At 52.5% G+C, this 18,851-nt stretch overlaps 1 protein-coding gene across 7 annotated transcripts; it reads right to left on the minus strand.

Moving 5' to 3' along the window:
- Positions 1–317: 317 nt before the first annotated feature.
- Positions 318–18,695, minus strand: FXYD5 (FXYD domain containing ion transport regulator 5). Of its 7 annotated transcripts, none has more exons than XM_045045569.1 (11): positions 18,529–18,653; positions 17,901–18,007; positions 17,723–17,783; positions 9,390–9,458; positions 8,979–9,059; positions 8,184–8,237; positions 6,674–6,775; positions 3,783–3,878; positions 2,707–2,736; positions 2,554–2,628; positions 318–647 (listed from the first exon to the last, which is right to left on the minus strand). In XM_045045569.1, exons 3-11 carry the CDS (start codon positions 17,781–17,783, stop codon positions 598–600), a joined length of 618 nt encoding a protein of 205 aa, XP_044901504.1. In that variant the 5' UTR covers positions 17,901–18,007; positions 18,529–18,653; the 3' UTR covers positions 318–597. The 7 variants fall into 7 exon arrangements, with proteins under 7 accessions (XP_044901504.1, XP_011288308.2, XP_011288307.2 ...); XM_011290006.3 differs by having other exon boundaries at positions 17,901–17,948; positions 18,529–18,628; XM_011290005.3 differs by having other exon boundaries at positions 17,901–17,953; positions 18,529–18,624.
- Positions 18,696–18,851: the final 156 nt, after the last annotated feature.

Genomic DNA, 18,851 nt, shown 5'->3' on the forward strand with positions numbered 1-18,851 from the left:
GGTGCTTAACCCGTTACCAATACTACCTGCCAACATTAGGGGTGAGCTGGCATTGGCCACCAGGTTCTGCACGTGGACCGGGGCAGGGGTCTCAAAGTGCCGTGGCCAGAATCCCCCGCTGACGCTCTCACCGGCCAGAATCCCCCGTGGGCCACCCTCCTGTCCCCCCTGCCTCACACCAGCCCACCTGCGTTCACCGTATTCTCTGCCCTGGCTTTGGAGCCTGCGACACCCTCACTTTACTCCTCAGGGGACCTCGTCCCTAGTCCCGGCCGCTTTCTTCCACTCCCCGGTCATGAATAATCAGAGACCACTGGCAAGGACCACAGTGCTTTACTTTTCGTCTGAACAGCGTGGGACACCGGAGCGCGGGGTTGGGGGCAGTGCCCAGGGGGCCGGGCAGCCCTCAGGGTGGGCAGGGGACTTGGGGCAACAGCCCGGCTCTGTCTCCATCTGGGTCTTCCCTCTCGGGCTGGGCTCTACCAGTTATTCTGTAGACTCATCGAGGGGAGGGAGGTGGCTGGGCACGGTGAGCCGGTGGGGACTCAGTCTCGGGGTGCCCCTCCATTCGGTTGCCGGCCCCTCCTTCCAGTGGTCTCACCTGTTGTAGTTCCGGCACAATTGGGGTAACCGTCTACACTTGCCACCTGTGGGTGAAGGAAAGGGTTCGGTCATGAGTTGGAACAAAGTTGATGATTGCATGTGCTCCGGGCGCTGGAGGACAAGGCCCGTCAACCCTGTCCCTGGAGAAGCCCCAAGGCAGCCCTGAGCCAGTGATGGGGAGCACAGGGGAGAGGAACCAGCACAAGGGCTCCCCGGGGGAGCAGCCTCCCCCACACAGAGGGCCCCTTTGAGAACCCATCCTAGTTTGTGTGTTATGCATTCATTCAGCAAGTATTTGTTGTGTACCTACTATGTGCCAGGCTCTGATCTAGGCCCCGGGAACACCCCAGGGAACAGGAATGAATAAAACCCCTGCCCTGGTAGAGCTGATTTAACAGCAGGGGAGACCGACTGAGAAAAATGACTAAGTCAAGTATGTGGACAGTGAGGTCAGATGGTGATGCGTGCTCAGTAGAAAACTAAAGCCGGAAGGAGGCAGGGAGGCCGGCAGCTGAGGGCATCTTCATGGTGATGACTAGAGGGGCTTCACTGAGGAGGGAACATTTGAGCAAAGACCTGAGGGAGGTGAGGGGGAAGCCAGGAAGGGTGTTCCAGGCAGAGGGCATGGCCAGTGCAAAGGCCCTGAGGTAGGAGGAGACAGGTGGGCTTAAGGGACGGGGGGGGGGGGGGGGGGGGGGGGGCGGGTCAGGAGGCAGGACCAAAGTGAATGGGGAGGGATTTCAGAAGACAAGTCTCCTGGCTGTCGCCCTTGCCACCTCCTTCTCTCTGCCTGCCCCCCCCCACCCCCCCGGGGCTTACACAGCCCCAGCCACCCTGGCTTCTTCCCGTGGTTATTGCGACATGCTCAGTTCCTTCCTGCGTCTGGGCCTTTGCACTTGCTGCCCCTTTCCACTGTTTTTTAAAATCGTCTTTCTCATTGACAAGGAATCTCTTCTGATGGTCTCTCTTTAGAGATAAAGTGTCGCTCCCCGTCCCTCTTGGCTTGTCATTCTACTGTTTTCCTTACGGTGATGACCTTTCTCGTATCCACTCTGCTCATCGGGGCACTCACCTGCTTATTGTCACTCCCTCACTGGATGTGAGCTCCCCGAGGGCGGGGACCAGGGCACAGGTGGGCACAGAGCAGGTGCCCACAGATTATTGTCATTGGAACAACTTATGGCCCCAGAGCTAACTTTCAGGCTCCGCCCTCACACAGACCTGGGTCTAGTCCTTCCCTGATTTTTAGTGCTCTGTGACCTTGAGCAAACTCCCCAGTTCTCTGAGCCTCACTTGTCCCACGGCGGTGGAGGCGGGGCTGTGTGTGTGGACAGGACCCGGCTCAAAGTCAGTCTCGACTGAGGCACCTGTGTGCGACCCCTGGGTCCAGTGCGGTTCGGGCACCTGGTAGCCAACTCTTTTTATTGCTGTTAGCCTCCTGCCTCCCTCCTTAGCTGAGAAAAGATGTGGCTGTGTGCATTTCCTGATGGGGAAGTGAGGGGATAAAACCTGGTGAAGGTTATAAGGCTTAACCAGGAGCTTGCAAACTGGTGGCCCGCGTGTTTTATTTAATCTGCAGCATTTAAAAAACTACTTTAAGAATTAGTTTTTCTGGGGGCACCTGGGTGGCTCAGTCAGTTGAGTGTCTGACTTCGGCTCAGGTCATGATCTCACGGTTTGTGAGTTCAAACCCCACGTCGGGCTCTGTGCTGACAGCTCGGAGCCTGGAGCCCTGCTTTGGATTCTGTGTCTTCCTCTCTCTCTGTCCCTCCTCCACTCATGCTCTGACTCTCTGTCTCTCAAAAATAAACATTAAATAAGTAAGTAAGTAAGTAAATAAATAAATAAGACAACTCTGCTCAGGGGCCTTCAAGAACTGACCCCTCAGTCAAAGTGCAAGCCAAGGCCGCCTCTCTCCCAGTCGCGGTGCCCCCCCTCCCCCATTCTCACTGGTGAGGATGACAATGCCCGTGATGAACAGCACGGCTGCGACCAACAGCCCCCGCTTCCGGAGAGTGTCCTCGTCTGCAGAGAGAAAAACGGAGTGTGGCAAGAGGGGTCTTCCTCCCTCCCTCTTCCCACATCCTCCCACAGGTAACTTACCGTAGGAGAAGGGGTTGTCCTCACTGGCGCCTGGGGGGACAGACGTGGAGCAAGTCAGAGTTCGGCAAACATTTGTGGAGCGAAGCCGTGAGTGGCAGAGTCGGTGGAGGGGTGACAGTCGGTCTCTGCCTTGGGACGCTTAGACCAAAAGCCTCACATGGCACACATGTGGCTCCCATCACCTCTCTACCTCAGCTTCTCACCCTCCTGCTCACCCAGATGCTCCAGCCCGCCGGCCGCCCTGTTGGTGGCCATGCCAGGTCCCTCTCACCTCAGGGCCTTTGCACTGGCCGCTGCCTCTGCCTGGGACGCCTTTCCCCCGACATCTGCATGACTCCCCCACAGGTCCTTCTCAGGGAGGTCTCCCTGGCCCTTTGCAGAAAACTACTCCCCAGTCACTCTCTAATCCTAATGCTACTTTATTTCTCTTGATGGCAGCTTTAAGCCACCTGATACACAATTCTTATAATTCGTATTTATTGTCTCTATTCCCCGACTAGAAGGTCTGCCCGATGAGGGAAGAGATTTTTGTCCGTCTTATTCACCGCTCTATCTCTAGCACCCAGAAGACAGTAGGTGCTCATGAATATGTTTTGAACGGATGAATGAACTCTATGCGACCTGTGGTCATATCATTTCCACCCACTCTTTGGGGCCGGCTGGGCCGGAAGTGGAAGAGAAGACCACACAAAGGGGAATCAAGGTGTCCCTGAAACAGAGCGACCCCCAAACTGACCTCGGATGCGTGAGTAAGTCCAGCTGAGACCAGAAGAACCACTCAACTGAGCCCAGACCAAAGTTCCAAATCGCAGACCCGAGAGCTAAGCAAACGGTTGTCATTTGAAGCCACTGCGTTTTAGGGTCATTTGCGTGCTGCGTTCATTTACGCGTTCATTCGCCTGTCGGGACATCTATCGGATGCCTGCTTACACCCACCCTCTTCCAGCCTTGAACTCATGTGTTCACCCAACACATGTTTACTGAGGACTATTTCATGCTGGGCAAGGGTCCAGGTGCTAGAAATACACAGTGAATAGGAAATAGCCTGTTTCCAGCCTGGGAAGGGAGTTACTGACCCGTGGGCCCGAGGGCAGCGTCGGGCCTGACGTCTTTGCCTGGAGATCGCCTCTTGGAGAGCGTGGTGCCTTTAGTGGGAGCGGCAGAGGGAGTGGCTAGAAGGTGGCAGAGGGCGGAAGTGAGTGAGCGGGAGGAAATGAGGGACGTCTCTGACACCCTCCCCCACGTCTCCACCTTCAGTGGGCGGGCACAGCGGCCCCTCACTCCTACCCCGGGGACGGCAAGGAATGGCAGGCGTGGAAATATTGAATGAGCCCGCACCCCTGGCTCCTCTCCTGGGACCTCCTGGGCTGCCTCATAATCCAGGAAGCAAAGGATAACATCTGAGCCAGGCCGGGGGGCCACCAGGACTCAGGCCCAGCACCAGGAGAAGCAGAGCTTGGACATACTTGTAGAAAACACTGTGGAGGTCACCTCTGCTCCCGGACCAGAAATACCAGAGGCCTCCTCTCTTTAAAGCCAGGGCGCCTGGGTGGCTCCGTTGGGTAAGCCTCTGACTCTCGATGTCGGCTCAGGTCATTTCGTGAGATCGAGCCCCGCTTCGGGCTCGGTGCCGACAGTGCAGAGCCTGCTTGGGATTCTCTCTCTCCCTTTCTCTCTGCCCCTCCCCCGCTTGCGTGTGCGACAAAAAGTAAATCCCACAATGAAAACATCTGCCTTTCTGGCACTGAGAAGTGTCCCCGGTGAAGCGGTCAGCCCTGTCTGATGCCCCGGGATGAGGCCAACATACTGAAGGCCGAAAAGCTGCCTCACGAAGCCCGAGCTTCCAGACGGATCTCAGAGCCTCACTTCTTATGCATCACCTGAAAGCCAAGAATTACGAGATGCTGGGGAAAGCCTTGCCCAGAGGAAGGTTCGAGCAAGGCCGGGGGCAGGGACAGGCGCGCTGAGACACAGGAAGTGTGAAAGAGCCTCAGTGTCCCCCTGCTGCTAGAGAGCCGGGCTCCAGTACCCTTTCTGCCACTTTGGGCTGTGCGGCCCAGGCGGCAGAGGAGCCCCTTGGGCCTCGGTTGCCTTCCTGTAGAATGGGGGTTTTGACAGTTCCCACCCCGTCGGGTGCTCGCGAGCAGTGCATGAGTGAATCCAGGGAAGCCTAGCACTGTGCCCGGCACCGAGCGAGCTCCCAGCAAGTGCTGGCTGCCGCTGTTACCGTGGACGTGGCTGCATGCTTCCCTTCTGGGGACAGCTTCCCTTTTCCTTGGGGGGACTGCGCCCCCTGCCCCAGTCCCTCTGGGTCTATTGTGACACAGGCCACAAGAGGGAGCAGGTGACCCAGTCTCATCCTCCCCTGGGACCTTCCACATTCCCAGGAGGCATTCAGGTGAAATTTGGGAGCTCGGAGCTTGCAGATGGCAGGGGTCATTTCCTCACGGGGCAGAAGACAAAATTCGGCACAAGAGAAACAAAAATGGGGCAGGGAGCGAGGCGCCGGGGGTTTTCGTGCTCAGACCCCGGGGACCCTGAGGCTCAGCGGCGCCTTTTACCATCTGGCCCCGTGACCCCCTCGGCCCAGTGGAATTTCTGTCACGGATAATCAGGAACACAGAATGACACAGAGTAACTCAGGTCAACAAGGATTCACAGCAAATGAATCCAGAGATGTGAGAATGTTTTTTACCATCGGGAAGCGTGGACACCGTCACTACCCGCCCCCACCTCCACTTTTGTGGAAAATAGAAAAGTTCTCTTCTCCAACACACTTTACTTCCATCTGTTGTAACATTTTAATAGACAGGCTCCGTCAGAATTGAATGCTTTACTGCCATCACTGGAAAACGATAACAATTATAAAATCCACAAGGGGCATGACATAGCCTTAGAGGCGATGCTCTTGTTCAGTGCCCGGCCTGCGCAACTGTGCATGCATCTCAGCCTGGGAACGGCCTAAGCTACAATACTTGCCAGTAGAGGCGGATCCTCAAATATGAGTCAGACAGGCATTGGAGGCCACCTGCTGCCTTCACCTTGGCTCAACTTCTTTTCCCACGCCTCTGAAATGTTAACTACTCACTGGTCCTGAGGGGAACTACCTTTTCCTTGACTCTGGGTCTCTGCAGTTCAGGCAGGGCTGACCCTGTTCTCCACCCCCAGAATGGGCACAAGACTCAGGCCTAACCACTCAGAGCAATCCATTTCCCAGGCTTCCATTGGTCAGACATGGGCATGTGACGCCAAATGGGCCAATGAGAGTAGATTTTATTCCTTGGGCTAGAGATGAGAAAAAGATATGCTCTATTTGCTGGCTTTGTGACATAAATACAACTATGGGACCATCTTTGCCACCAAGAGAGGAAAAGCCCCCGAGAACTTGAGAATGTAGACAGCAGGGCTGAGAGAGAGAGAGAGAGAGAGAGAGCGAGCAAGTCAGTCTGATGACCGTGCCTGAGCATGTCGATCCAGCTCTTCCTGAAATCGATGCCTCTGGACTTTACAGAACATACGTAGGTAGCCAATAAATCTATTTTACTTTTAGTTGCGTTTACAGTATTTTGCAGCTGAAAACCTCCGGCTCTAACATGAAGAGGTGCACACAGGAAACACCCACATCCACGCTGCCGAGCACCAGCTCTGTAAAGGAACCTGAACGAAAGAAAGTTCCAAATCTATCCTATCAGGTTTGGAAAAACACTGCACACTAGATGCTCCTGTAGAGGACGCCTGCTGCAAATACGCATTACTAAGACTCCAACAAGTCCCGCCATAAAGAAATGTGTTTAACTTTAACTCAGGAGTTTCCCAAACACCTTTGACCGCAAATCAAAACAGATTTTTTGAAAATGTATTAACAATTCCCCAAACGGGTGCTCCGAGCAATGTACTTGGGGAGCTACTGACCCAGATAAAGAATTAAACAAAATTTGTACGTTGCCCTTCTAGTCCCAGGCCCTACCTTCTGGGCCGCTCTGGCCGGTCCTCGGATCTGTGGCTGGGAGCACAGCCATTCTCGTCGGCCGTGGGGTGTGGGTCTCCTCCGTCTGCTCCTGCGTTGTTCCTACTCAGATCAGGGCAAGGAGGGAAGGCGGACAGCGCGTGAATCAGGGACGTGCGCATCCATCCAACGGCAAGGGGCCCCCTCCCTCCTCTGGCTGGAGGAAATCAAAGACGGTTCACGTTCCAAGTGTCACCGTGTGGGTGGGACAGGGGGACTCTCTGGCACACGCTGGTGGCAGGGCAAATCCATGCAACCGTTCCCCAGCTGGCTTTTCCAACAAATTCCAGCGTTCGTGCCCTTTGCGCCATAGCGTGGTGGGTAAAAGCAAGGCCGTAGAGCTAGATTCCGGGCCCCTGGTCTGAGCTGTGTCACTGACTTGTGACGCCCTGAGTGAGTTACTCCGAGCCTCTGTTTCCTTATTCTGTAAAGTTCGGTTGTTCTACCTCAGAAGGTTTGTGTGAGGACTGAATGAGGGAACACAGGGAAGATATTTAGAACCACGACCAGATTATAATAGGGGAGAAACGCATTTGCTTAAGGAGGAACGGACGAGGTGGCTTACCATGGCACCGGGTGTAGCAAAGAGTAAGATGTTCATCAAGATGTGCACGGCTTCACGAACCGTACACAGGCACCCAGCCGGGTACCATGCCACAGCGCGAAAGAATGAGATTGGTGTTTACATAGGAATGTGTGAAGAGCTTCCAAACATACTGCTGCACGGGGCAGTGGGGAGACAGGGGGGGTGGGGGGGTGGTGGAGCAAGTTTCAGAACGACTATCGTTTTAGAAATGATCCGCTCACACAAATACATCTCCCGGCCAGGATATTTTCTGCGGGCAGAAATGTGGCACAGCATCACCGGGGACCACTCCCCTTCCAGTGCTAGCAGTGGGGACCTCTCAGAGATGGGGGAGAGAACAAGAACGGAGAATGGGCCAAGGGATTTCATCTCACTATAATATTTTTCTTATTCCCAAGCAGAACAGGTTTGGGTATTACTATATCATTAAATATTAACGGGAAAAATTAGGGAGCACTTTCTGAACTGTTACACTCCCAAGGCAAAGTTCAAAAAGGACTTGAAAACTCAAAAAAGGAAAAAGTTCAAGAGATTAAAGGAAGAAATGAATGGCCTTGGTGCCTGGGGGCATTCCTGGGGTGGTTGCAAAGCTCTAGTCCTTGAGCTGGGTGGTGGTGACACAGGGGCTCAATTCAGAGTACTTTGTTAAGTGGTACCCTTATGGGTTTTGTGCTTTTCTATATGCATATTATTTTTCACAACTGCAAAAGATTTGCTTTCACAGAAGTGGATGTGGGCGTCTGTCTGCCCCACCACAAAGTAAACCAGAGGATTCAGAGCTGGAGGACTGAAATGAGTAACAAAGGAGTCAGAATGTGGGAAGAAGAGAGGGAATCGTGTCTGTCTCAGGCCTCCGCCCCCACCCCCTCCGCATGCCCCACTCACCACCAGCCTGCAGAGATGTCTGAGGGGTGGACTGGGACTCTGGGTGGACTGCGTCTGGAGTCCGGAAACAGGGAGAGAAGAGAGAGAAGATGTGGAGAAGGTTCATGGATGGAGGAACAGGGGGTTTGCTCTACTATTCAACTTTGATATAATTGAGATGACTTAATTAACCCAGCCATTTGCTGATTGCCCAATTGCCAGGCCAGTACCTCCCCTGCCTCAGCCCTCCCCTCCCGTAGATGCACACTCCCCTATTCAGCATCCACCCACCTCTGGTAAGAGCCCCTGGAACTTTCTTTATGAACCACCCTTCCCCGATTCTTGGTCCACTTCATTCAGTGGGGTTGGCACCAGGTTGGTTGGAGGTGGAACCCGAGACCCAGGTCTGGCAATCAGCGTTGGTCTATGGCCACGATGATCAGCTCCTGGCTGGGCATGTAACCCGAGCCTGGTCAGTGACACTCAGCTATGCCACATTTGCTGGATTGGGGAAAGAGAAATGCCCTTTCCTCTGGCTTCTTAGCAGGTAAGACGGAAGCCTCAGGGGCCACCTTGGCCTCATAAAAGGAGAATCTACCTGAGAATGAAGTGAACACAGGAAAAATCGAACCAAGAGACGGAGACAGGTTCCTGACAGCATCATTTGAGCACCTAGACTGAGCCATGCTTGACAGTCTATCACTGGGCTTTTCAGTTGCACAACCCAAAATTCCCGATTGGCCCAAGCTTGAGATTTTTGTGGCTGCTGTCATTTGCAGTGACGGGATCTTGACAGACCCAAGCCTCTTTCCTCACCTGGGGTTTGAGCCAGGGCATGAATGTTCACAATGGTTGTGTCTGCTGAAGGAATGGATGTGGTCTCCTTCAATGTCTGTCCTGGGAGATCAAGGACGAGAAGTCAGAGAGGAGCCTCCGGTCCTCCTTCTCTCACCAAAACCCCACCTTACCCTCCCTTCTGAAACTGTGGGCGGTAACTCAGAATATCCTGGTGGAACAGCAGACAGATGCTTGAATGGTGGTATCCACCCTTAGTCCTGGAAGTGCTTTAAAAAATGATGATGCCCAGCACCCTTCCTCCAGCCCCTCTTCCTGCCCATCCTTGTGGGGTGGGAGAGGCAGTTTAGCCTAGTGAGCCCAGGTCCATTCTAAAGTCAGCCAGGGCCCCGGCCTCAAATTCTGCTCCCCCAAATTCCCTGGCCACGTGACCTGGAGCAGGTGGAGTCCCCTCTCTGAGCTTCATCTGTCTCATCTGCGAAGTGGGGATAATCACTGACTCTGTGATGGGAAAAGATAGGGTCAAATAGGCAGAGAGGGAAAGGTTAGGACCTGAGGTCCCTGGGTGGGGAAAAACACATATTTTGGAACAATGCTGGGAGGGTCTGACTCCCTTGGGCATAGGGTTCCTTTTAAGAACATAACAGACACCACTAACTCCCCCTCAGGGTTCCCTCAGGAATTTGACAATCAAAATTCCTAATTAAAATAAGTAAAACATAAAACTTCTGTTATACAAGGGACAGTAGGACCATAGTCTGACTCCTCACACAATGGAATTGAGCCAATCAGGAAAAGACAACCCAGAACCTAGAGTGATCAAGCCAATAAAGGTAGGACCTGAGAAGGAACAAGGGGGAAGGGAAGAGGGGTGACCAAAATCATATAGAACAAAGTCCCTATTGTCACGTGCCTCTTGTTATGGGCGTTCACTTTCGAATGTCCCCTCTCTGCAAAGAGACCTTTCATACTATTCTTACTGTAATACTATTTCATACTATTCTTTTTTTTTTAATGTCTTTATTTATTTTTGACACAGAGAGAGACAGAACGTGAGCAGGGGAGGGGCAGAGAGAAAGGGAGACACAGAATCCGAAGCAGGCTCCAGGCTCTAAGCTGTCAGCACAGAGCCTGATGTGGGGCTCAAACTCATGGACTGTGAGGTCATGACCTGAGCTGAAGTCGGAGGCTTAACCAACTGAGCCACCCAGGCACCCCTATTTCATACTGTTCTTTTTTTTTTTTTTTTTTTTTTAACGTTTATTTATTTTTGAGACAGAGAGAGACAGAGCATGAACAGGGGAGGGGCAGAGAGAGAGGGAGACACAGAATCTGAAACAATGAACACTGGGTATTGAGGTTTAAAAAAAAAATCCTGTAACATTTCTTTGGGGGCTTGTCTAGGATGTTAACGTCTTCCAACCGTAAGTAAATAACAGCTGGCATCCCCTCTTTTCTTTCTATCTTAAAGAAAACCTCAGACTAAATAATTGGCACCCACCCACCCACCAGTTAAGAGCAAACAGTGTGTCAGCCATCCTCAAGTCTCGGGTGACAGGCTCCTTGGGTCTCCTCCCATCTGATCTCCCAATGTAGTTGGGAATGTTGGTGTGGTGGACTCCCAACTTCCTTGCGAGAAGAACCTCTGGATGTGTGGGACTCAGGGGAGGCCAGACCGCCATTGATGGGTCCTGACCAAGGCTACTCTTTGGTGGAGGCCCGAAGGCCATCAGCAGAACCTGATCCCTGACTGCCCACTTGGGTATCCGGTGGAATTTTCCTCTTTCTGTCTTGGCCAGCCTCTCTTTTCCTTTGGGAAGTGAGTGGAAGAGCCCAGGACTGATCTCTCTGACATCCTCGTAGGAGGGATCCAGGTGACTTCCAAGGGTCCTACTCACAGGTTTCCCAAATACAACGGAAAGTGGCCCTGTACTTGCTTCCATTTCTGACCCTCTGACATGGTTCACCACCTCCCAGGGCCCCATTTTTTACCTTTCATTTTCAAAGGCCTCTTAGAGCAGAGAGCAGGACTTACTTCAACCCCTTCTGGGCTCACCACCCTCCTCCTGCCCCTGATGCCCACAGGGGGATGGAGAGAAGACATTTGGCCGGCTCCCACAAGGTACAGATGATAATTAGAGCCAACTGTCTCTGGTCAGTCTACGTCAGGACAGGGACTTTAAGGAATATTCCCAAGCAGCTGCCGAACACCCTTCTGTTTCAGAGAAGTTTCCTGACTTCTCTGGCTTGACACGGACTCCCCATTTCCAGTTTTTGGTGGAAAAAAAAAACTGCATCTGCTCATCTGTCCAAGCTGACAGGCTTTAGAACCAGGAGACCTGTTTCTCTGCCTTCTGGGCTTTTATTTGTCTCTAGGCTTCTTGGTGACACCTCACCTCTTCTGCCTTCCCCTCACTCCTCCTGTCTCTGCACCAGCTTGGGTGCAGCCTGCCTAACTGGTTCCTCTACCTCTCAGGGGCCTCCAGCACCACGGGTTCCTCCTCCTCCCCTCACTGTCAAGGAACAAAAAACACCCCCTTAGACTTACACCGCCCACTTCAGATCTCCTCACTGGTGCCCCAGGTAAAAATTGACAATGGGGAACAAATTGATTGACTTTTAAATGGATACAGATGGAACATAATTCGGTATTTAAATTAACGTAAGTTTGTTGGTTTAATTAAGGTAGACAGGTCTTTAGACTTATGAGCATTAAATATATGAAACTTTTTCTGGTTTACTGAAGGCCGAGTAATCACATGCTATCTCTGTTACAGTTCATCAGCAAAAAGGTGACTTCAAATGATGGTTAATTTTGTCTGTCTCAAAGTGTTCATGGGTAATTGCTAAGATAGCTTTCAGGGTCGTCAATAACTTGAAACTTTAAAGTTTTGCTTGGGTACTAAACTGGATTAAATTCATTTGGACATTTTAAAAAGTATGAAATGTGTAAGAAAGATATACGAAATGGAAATACGTACATTTTCAGTGAAGGTTTAAAAAAAAAAAGTAATTTTGTCCTAAATGAGGCTGGTTGTTTGGAGAGAAATGGCTTGGGACAAAATCTAAAAGTTACAGAAGGTTTGTAAAGGAAAAAAATGTAACCAAAGTTTTTTTTTTTCTCTTTTGTCTGCCCAAAAAGATGGAAAGAACTATGATTTTAACCAAAATGGCAGGACAGCATGCCCTTTTGAGTTGTTTTGCTCGAGCTCTGATTAAAAAATTGCCCTTCCTTTGATCTGAAGGCTGGGGAGATGGTGGTGATGTCCTCACTGCTGGCCTCCAAATGCTCCACATTTGTGTTGTTTCTGCAAGGTGGAGGAATGTGCCATATGGCCTGTGCCATTCGATGGATGGATGACTGTGATAAATGAAGGGCTTTTTTTTTTTTAATGTTTATTTTTTATTCTCGAGAGGGATAGCATGAGCAGGGTAGGGACAGAGAGAGGGGGAGACAGAGGATCCAAAGCAGGCTGTGCTCTGACAGCGGCGAGTCTGATGTGGGACTCAAACTCATGAACTGAGATCACGGCTTGAGCCAAAGTCGGATGCTCAACCAACTGAGCCACCCAGGCGCCCCTATAAAGGGCTTTTACCTGGAGACATGGGAGCCATTTTGCTACACTGAGCCCAGTGTATGCTGACTTATGCCAATCTAGATACTCTAAAGTGGACACCCACGTGGCTGGAACATATTTATGTGGGCACTGCTGGAAAAAAACAGGTGAATAGATCTCAACTTTGGCCCTTTTAGCCCCCCTCAACAGCCAATTTTATCCTTACGAGAAATGGCTTTCACCAGCCTTCTGAAATATATTTGTTAAAAGGAACAATTTTATTATGATCAATATGTAAATTACTCTTGGGCCAAGATAAAATTAGTACATCCTTCAACAACCAGGGGAGTCTTGCTTGGTCACAGTCGGTATCCCCCAAAGTCCCACAGGCAGGAAACGGAGGGGTCGGAGAAATCGGGAAGACAAGGTCAACTCTGGGGGGTAGAGTCAAGCCTGGGTAATAGCGACTATTCCCAGCACCTCGCAAGACTGACAGGGCTTTCGGCTGCCCGTCGCATAGCCAGCCCAACTGTGGGGCCAGATGAGGTTTCTCTTGGCCAGCTACAGGAAACTTTTTCCTATAGATGGGCAATTCCCCAACCGAGGCCAGTACTCTCCTTCGGGACGTATTCTAAAAAATTGGGATGATTTTGACCCACAAACGCTAAAGAAAAGCGACTCGCTTTCTTTTGCACCAAGGCTGGGTCCCAATACAAATTGGAGGAGGAAACCTGGCCACCAGAGACAAGTAACAATTAGAACACTATCCTACAATTGGACTTGTTCCCAAACGTGAGGGGAGATGGGGAGACGCCCCCCATGTCCAGTGTTCTGGGGCCTTCAGAGAAAATTGAGATAGGTGTCAGCAATGTAAGGTCGATCCTAGCCTACTGGCAACCCTTTCCAAGGGTTCACAACTAAGGAGGGAGAAAACTAAGGGTCCCTTGCCTGTACCCAAAGGGGACCTAGGGAAGGAGGAAGGGAAGTCTTCCCCCTCAACCTCCTCCTCCTCGGGTCCCCCATCTGTACATCCAGACTGAAAAAACGTGCACTTCTGCTCCCCGCTGCCCACCTTACCCAGGCCCTCCCTGCAATGTAACAGGTGTGTTTCCCCTCACGGAAGCTAGAGGACCCGGCGGGGGGGGGGGGGGGGGGGGGGGAACGGATGCAAGGAGGCACCGCTACGATAAGATTGCAAGATTTTACGTTACAAGATTTAAGACAGATAAAAGATCTAGGTAAATTTTGAAGATCCGGACAAGTATACAGAGGCTTTTCAGAGAGAATTACACTATGTTTTTGAACTGAGCTAAAAAGATATAATGCTTCTGTGGAATCAGACTCTCAATGAAACAGAGAAGCGTGGGGTTCTGGCAGCGGCTGAAAGATATGGGGACGAGCAACTCATTAATGATCATGGGACTGGAGATCCTATAGGGAGCTCCCAGTTCCCTACTGGGACCCAGGGAATGGTATTGCCACCACTTCCAAGCTTGTGTTTTGGAGAAATTAAGGCGGTCTAAGGTTAAATCTTTAAATTACACCAAATTAGCTACTCGCTTACAGACACAGGATGAAAACTCAGTGGTCTTCCTGGAAAGGTGAAGGGAGGCTCTCATTAAATATACGGTTATCTTCCCTAACACCCCTGAGGCTGACACAATTCTAGAGGACAAATTTGTCACTCCATCAGCTCCAGATATTCAGAGAAGGCTGCAAAAATTGGCTGTTTTCCCAGAAGGGACCCTGAAGGACTCTTATGAGCTGCCAATTGGGTATATTACAACCAAGATCAAGAGTAAAATAATGAACAGGAAAGGAAGCTTAGGGAAAAAAAGCTGAGGCCTTATGTACTATGTCAGACCGGACTCCCTGAGGTTCTGGTACCAAGTGCCATTTACAAGAATGTCCTCAGAGGGGACAACCAAAGTTCAAACCCCATAAGCCATACCCCTTGTGTGGAAACAGTCACTGGGAAAACAGAATGCCCTCGGGAACCTCTATCTGCAAGGGTTCAGATGACCAGTGTCCCCGAAAGGGACTGATGGGGTCCAGGGCTCTTCACGGTGGCTCCCCCAAACCAACTACCTATCGGAAACCCAGAGCCTCGGGTAACTCCAGATAGAGAAGGAAAACTGGTCGATTTCCTTCCTGACACCGGAGCCACCTTTTCTATCCTCCTTTCCACTCCTGGCCAATCAGCCAAACGCAGTGTAGCAACTAGAGACGTTTCCAGAAAACTTATGACTAAATTTTTCTCTCAGCCACCGGGTGCATTATGGGGAGACTTGAATTTTTCACATTCTTTTTTGATAATGCCACAGAGCCCTAGTCCCTTGCTAGGAAGGGCCATTATAACTAAATTAGGGACGATAGCCCTCCTCACTCCGGGACGGATAAACAATTGCCTAAACTCCTAGCAATCTGGGTACTGAAGATCAATCTTTCCTTGAGGTAAAATTAAATACACCTCATGGGGTTGTTCCTATGGAAACCGGATGGCCAGAGGAAGGTTTGAGGATCGAGAACCAAGCACTAATTCAGGTGCCTAATTATTCTAACCTACAATATCACAAGATCCAAATAAATACGGAAGAGGGAGAAAAGGCTATAGTTACACTGAGTTAAAAAAAAAAAAAAAAAAAAGGACCAAACATGTCAGGGATTCTTGGGGATGGCTACCACGCGTCTTTCCCTCCTATGGTGTGACCTCTCTGTAGGAGGCATTGCATTTGGAATATTCACGCTTGTTGGTCTAACATTCTTTGTGTATGTCATTTCGAGATGCCGTCGCATGGGCCAGAAAAATAAGACGTCCGAGAAAATTCTGCTAGCCCAGATGTTCCAAACACCCTCCCATTATATCGGCCCTCTGGATCGACCTCTAAACCTACCCTAACTGCCGTCCCCCTATCATCGCCCCCCTTCAGCAGGAAGCAGTTAAGAAGCGTCAGCCAACGTCCCAGTTCCTAACGGTAGTTCGAAGGCACGTGTTCAGAGCGCGGACTATGATAGGAAAGATAGGGTAAAATAGTCAGAAAGGGAGAGATTAGGACGTGAGGCCCCTGGGTGGAGAAAAACACATATTTTGGAACAATGCCGGGAGCATCGGACCACAGCAAACCCCCACGGGCGCGTAAGGTTCCTCTTAAGAATGTAACAGACCTTGGGGCACCTGGGTGGCTCAGTCAAGCATCCGACTCTTGATTTCGCCTCAGGGTCGTGATTTAATCTCACAGGTCATGAGTTTGAGCCCCTCGTGACCCCCGAGTCAGGCTTTGAGCTGACAGCTTGGAGCCTGCTTGGGATTCTCTCTCTCTCTCCCTTTCTCTCTGCCCCTACCCTGCTCACACACACACACACACACACTCTCAAAATAAATAAAGAGACTTAAAATAAACGAAAAGAATGTGACAGACACCACTTACTCCCCTCAGGGTCCCCTCAGGAATCTGACAATCAAAATACCTAACGAAAATAAGTGAAACATAAAACTTATGTTGTACAAGGGACAGTAGGACCACAGTCTGACTCCCCACACAAGGGAGCCGAGCCAATCAGGAATGGACAGCCCAGCACCTAGAGTCAATAAGCCAATGAGGGTAGGACCTGAGAGGAAACAAGGGAGAAGGGATCGGGGGGCGACCAGAACCCTACAAAACGAAGCCCCTTGCCTACAGTCCCGGGCATTCACTTTCGAACGTCTCCTCTCTGCGAAGAGAGCTTGCATACACTCTACTAAACTTTTGCCTGCCGCTCATTTTATTCTATGTCCACCTTTTTTCATTCTTCGAAGTGGTTCGAGACAACGAACCCCCGTATTGAGGTTAAAAGCGAAATCCTGTAACAAATCTACTTCTCAGGGCTGGAGAGGGTGAAATGACATGGCCGAGGACAGGGTCTCCCCCACTCGCTGATAGGCAGCCATCGCTGGAGACAGCCACTGCCCTGCCCTGGCCCAGCCTCCGTCCAGCCTCTCCTGCCTGGACACCGGAGCCCCTCTGCCCTGGGCTCTCTGCCCTCATCCCCACCCCCTGCAATCTGCTCCCCACTCGCAGCCAGAGGGGCCCTGTGAATCCCTGAGTCAGGTCAAGGCCCTGCTGGCACAGAGCGCCCTCTTTCCTTCTAGTGAAAGCCAAGGTACTCATGGGGCCCTTCCCTTCCCCACTCCATGTGGTCTCCTGTCCCCCCTCTGACCTCTCCTCTTCCCAGCCTGCCCTCGTCCACCCCAACCCTGCTTCCTGGCCTGCCTGCTGTTCCTCACACCCACTAGACAGCACTCATACCCCAGGTATCTGCTTGGCTCACTCCCTCATCTCCTTTGAGTGTCTGCCCAAATGTCACCTTCTGATGAGGTCTTCCCTGGCCACCCTGTCTAAAGAATCCTCATTACCCTGTTCTGTGTTTCTCCGTAGCCCCTACCACCTTCTAGCGTGCTGTATCATTTACTGATGGATTGTTTATTGCCTGTGTCTCAACTAGAACGTGAACTTCTGTTTCATGTGTTGCCGCTTCCCCAGTGCCTAGGATAAGATCTGGCACATAGTAGCTGCTCATTGAATACCTGGTGAGAGGCTGAAAGAAAAAATGAAAACCATTTTATCAAAAAGAAATGGGGCAGCTTCCGTGGAGGGCATGCCCTGGGTGCTGGGGGCGAGAATGACGGCCGTATCCCAGGCTCTCCACTCACTAGCCTCTGGCACAGGGCACTTCCCTTGCCTGAGCCTCAGTTTCCTCATCCATAAAATGGGCATGGCAGTACGTGTAACAGAGTAGAGCCGAAGTTACCCGAGCTCACGCATGCAGCACCTGCCGTGCAGAAAGCACCTACCAAGGCTCACACCGTGGGTACCGCTTTCAGGAAACACTTCCCAGGTAAGGGTGACATTTCTCTAGCTCTTGGACCCACCCCAGCTCCCCCCCTTGGCCTAACTGTGTATCACCGGGGTATCCAGGGAGCTGATTTGCTGGGACCCTAGGGCTCCTGGCCACTGAGAAGAAAACTGACACCAACCTCCCTGCCAAATCAAACTCAGTGAGTTCTTCTGGGAGGTGAGATGGAAAGTGCCCAGCAGGACAGGCTCTGGCCAGACTTGTTGGAAGCGGCCACCTAGGTGTGAAGCGTCCAGACAGCGTAACCCTGGCCCCCTCATCAAGACCCACCCCCCTCGCTTCCTGGTGCTGGCTCAGCAGGAAGGTGAACCTTACCTCTGGTGGGGAGAAGCAGGCCAATGATGGTGAGGAGACACAGGCAACCAGAGGGCGACATCTATTGGGTGAGCGGGAGCCGGGGTCAGTCATGATGTCAGGGAGGCAGGCCCCGGGCAGCGCCACCCCCCCCACCCCCTCCCCGCCTGCCCCTCAGGTCCTGCAGCCCCCTCCTTACCCTGAGCGAGCACCTGTGGCTTCAAGGACCCCCTGCCAAGGCTGACAGCTGGTCTTCCAGGACAGAGGGAGGGTTTTAGAAGTGGGGGACCCGGCCACCACCCCCTTCTTCCATATGCAGATCCCCAAAGGAAACAAGAAGCATCAGACCCATCTGGACTTCCAGTAGCAGTCGCTGCACAGGGACACCCTTGGGGCCGAGAACTCACTCCACCGAGACTGACCCTACAGGGTGCAGGGGTAGAGCAGGGGGCCCGGTGCCTCCCTCTGGGCTGTCCCCAGAGCCGAGGAGTCAGCAAGGAGGGGAAAGAGGAAGAATGAGTAATGTGCTCCCGATCTCAGAGGAAAAAGTGAGCTGGTGTGAGGGGCCTCGTGAGGGGACAATAGAGCAGGATGCTGGGCACTTCGAGAACTGGTCCGAGAGGGATGGCGGAGAGCTGGGGAGACTGAGGCAGGAGGAAGAGGGGCCGGCGGGAGCCCGCCCGTAGTGCCGAAGAGCAGGCGCAGAGACGTGAGCGGGAGTCGGGGGCAGAGAGGCGGGGAGGGGGAAAGATCAGCCCTCCAGGCACCTGAGCCCGGCCCCTGGGCAGAGGGGAGGCAGGCGCAGGCGGATCGCACGAGAGACTTACGTCAGTGCTGGGGGTCCCAAGCCGGCAGCCTCGTGGACAGAGGGCAGCGGCGGTGGCGGCGTCCCGGCGGAGGGTGTGGCCAGGGGAGAGCTGGCGGGCGGGGACCAAGACGGGCTCAGTCATTTCCTCTCGGGTTTCCTGGCTTCAGAGCCCGCGGTGGGAGCAGGAGGGGGAGTCGCGGAGGGCGATGGGGGGCAGGGGGGAGAGGCCGGGCAGCGGCCTCCACCCACCCGCTGCGGGGGTGGGAGGGAGGGTGGAGGGAGAGCGGGAGAGCGCAGGCAGGTCTCGGTGGGTGGGGCTCCTTTGGGGAGGAAGGGGAGCGG

This window comes from Felis catus, chromosome E2 (genome assembly GCF_018350175.1).
Source record: "Felis catus isolate Fca126 chromosome E2, F.catus_Fca126_mat1.0, whole genome shotgun sequence".
Lineage (NCBI taxonomy): Eukaryota > Metazoa > Chordata > Mammalia > Carnivora > Felidae > Felis > Felis catus.

Coding starts and splice junctions, on each gene's coding strand:
- FXYD5 (XM_011290003.3), bottom strand. CDS start 18,651: ATGACTGAGCCCGTCTTGGTCCCCGCCCGCCAGCTCTCCCCTGGCCAC. Junction 17,784..18,528: donor TTGGGACCCCCAGCACTGAC/GTAAGTCTCTCG, acceptor CTCACCCAATAG/ATGTCGCCCTCTGGTTGCCT. Junction 8,238..8,978: donor TGCCCTGGCTCAAACCCCAG/GTGAGGAAAGAG, acceptor TCCGGACTCCAG/ACGCAGTCCACCCAGAGTCC.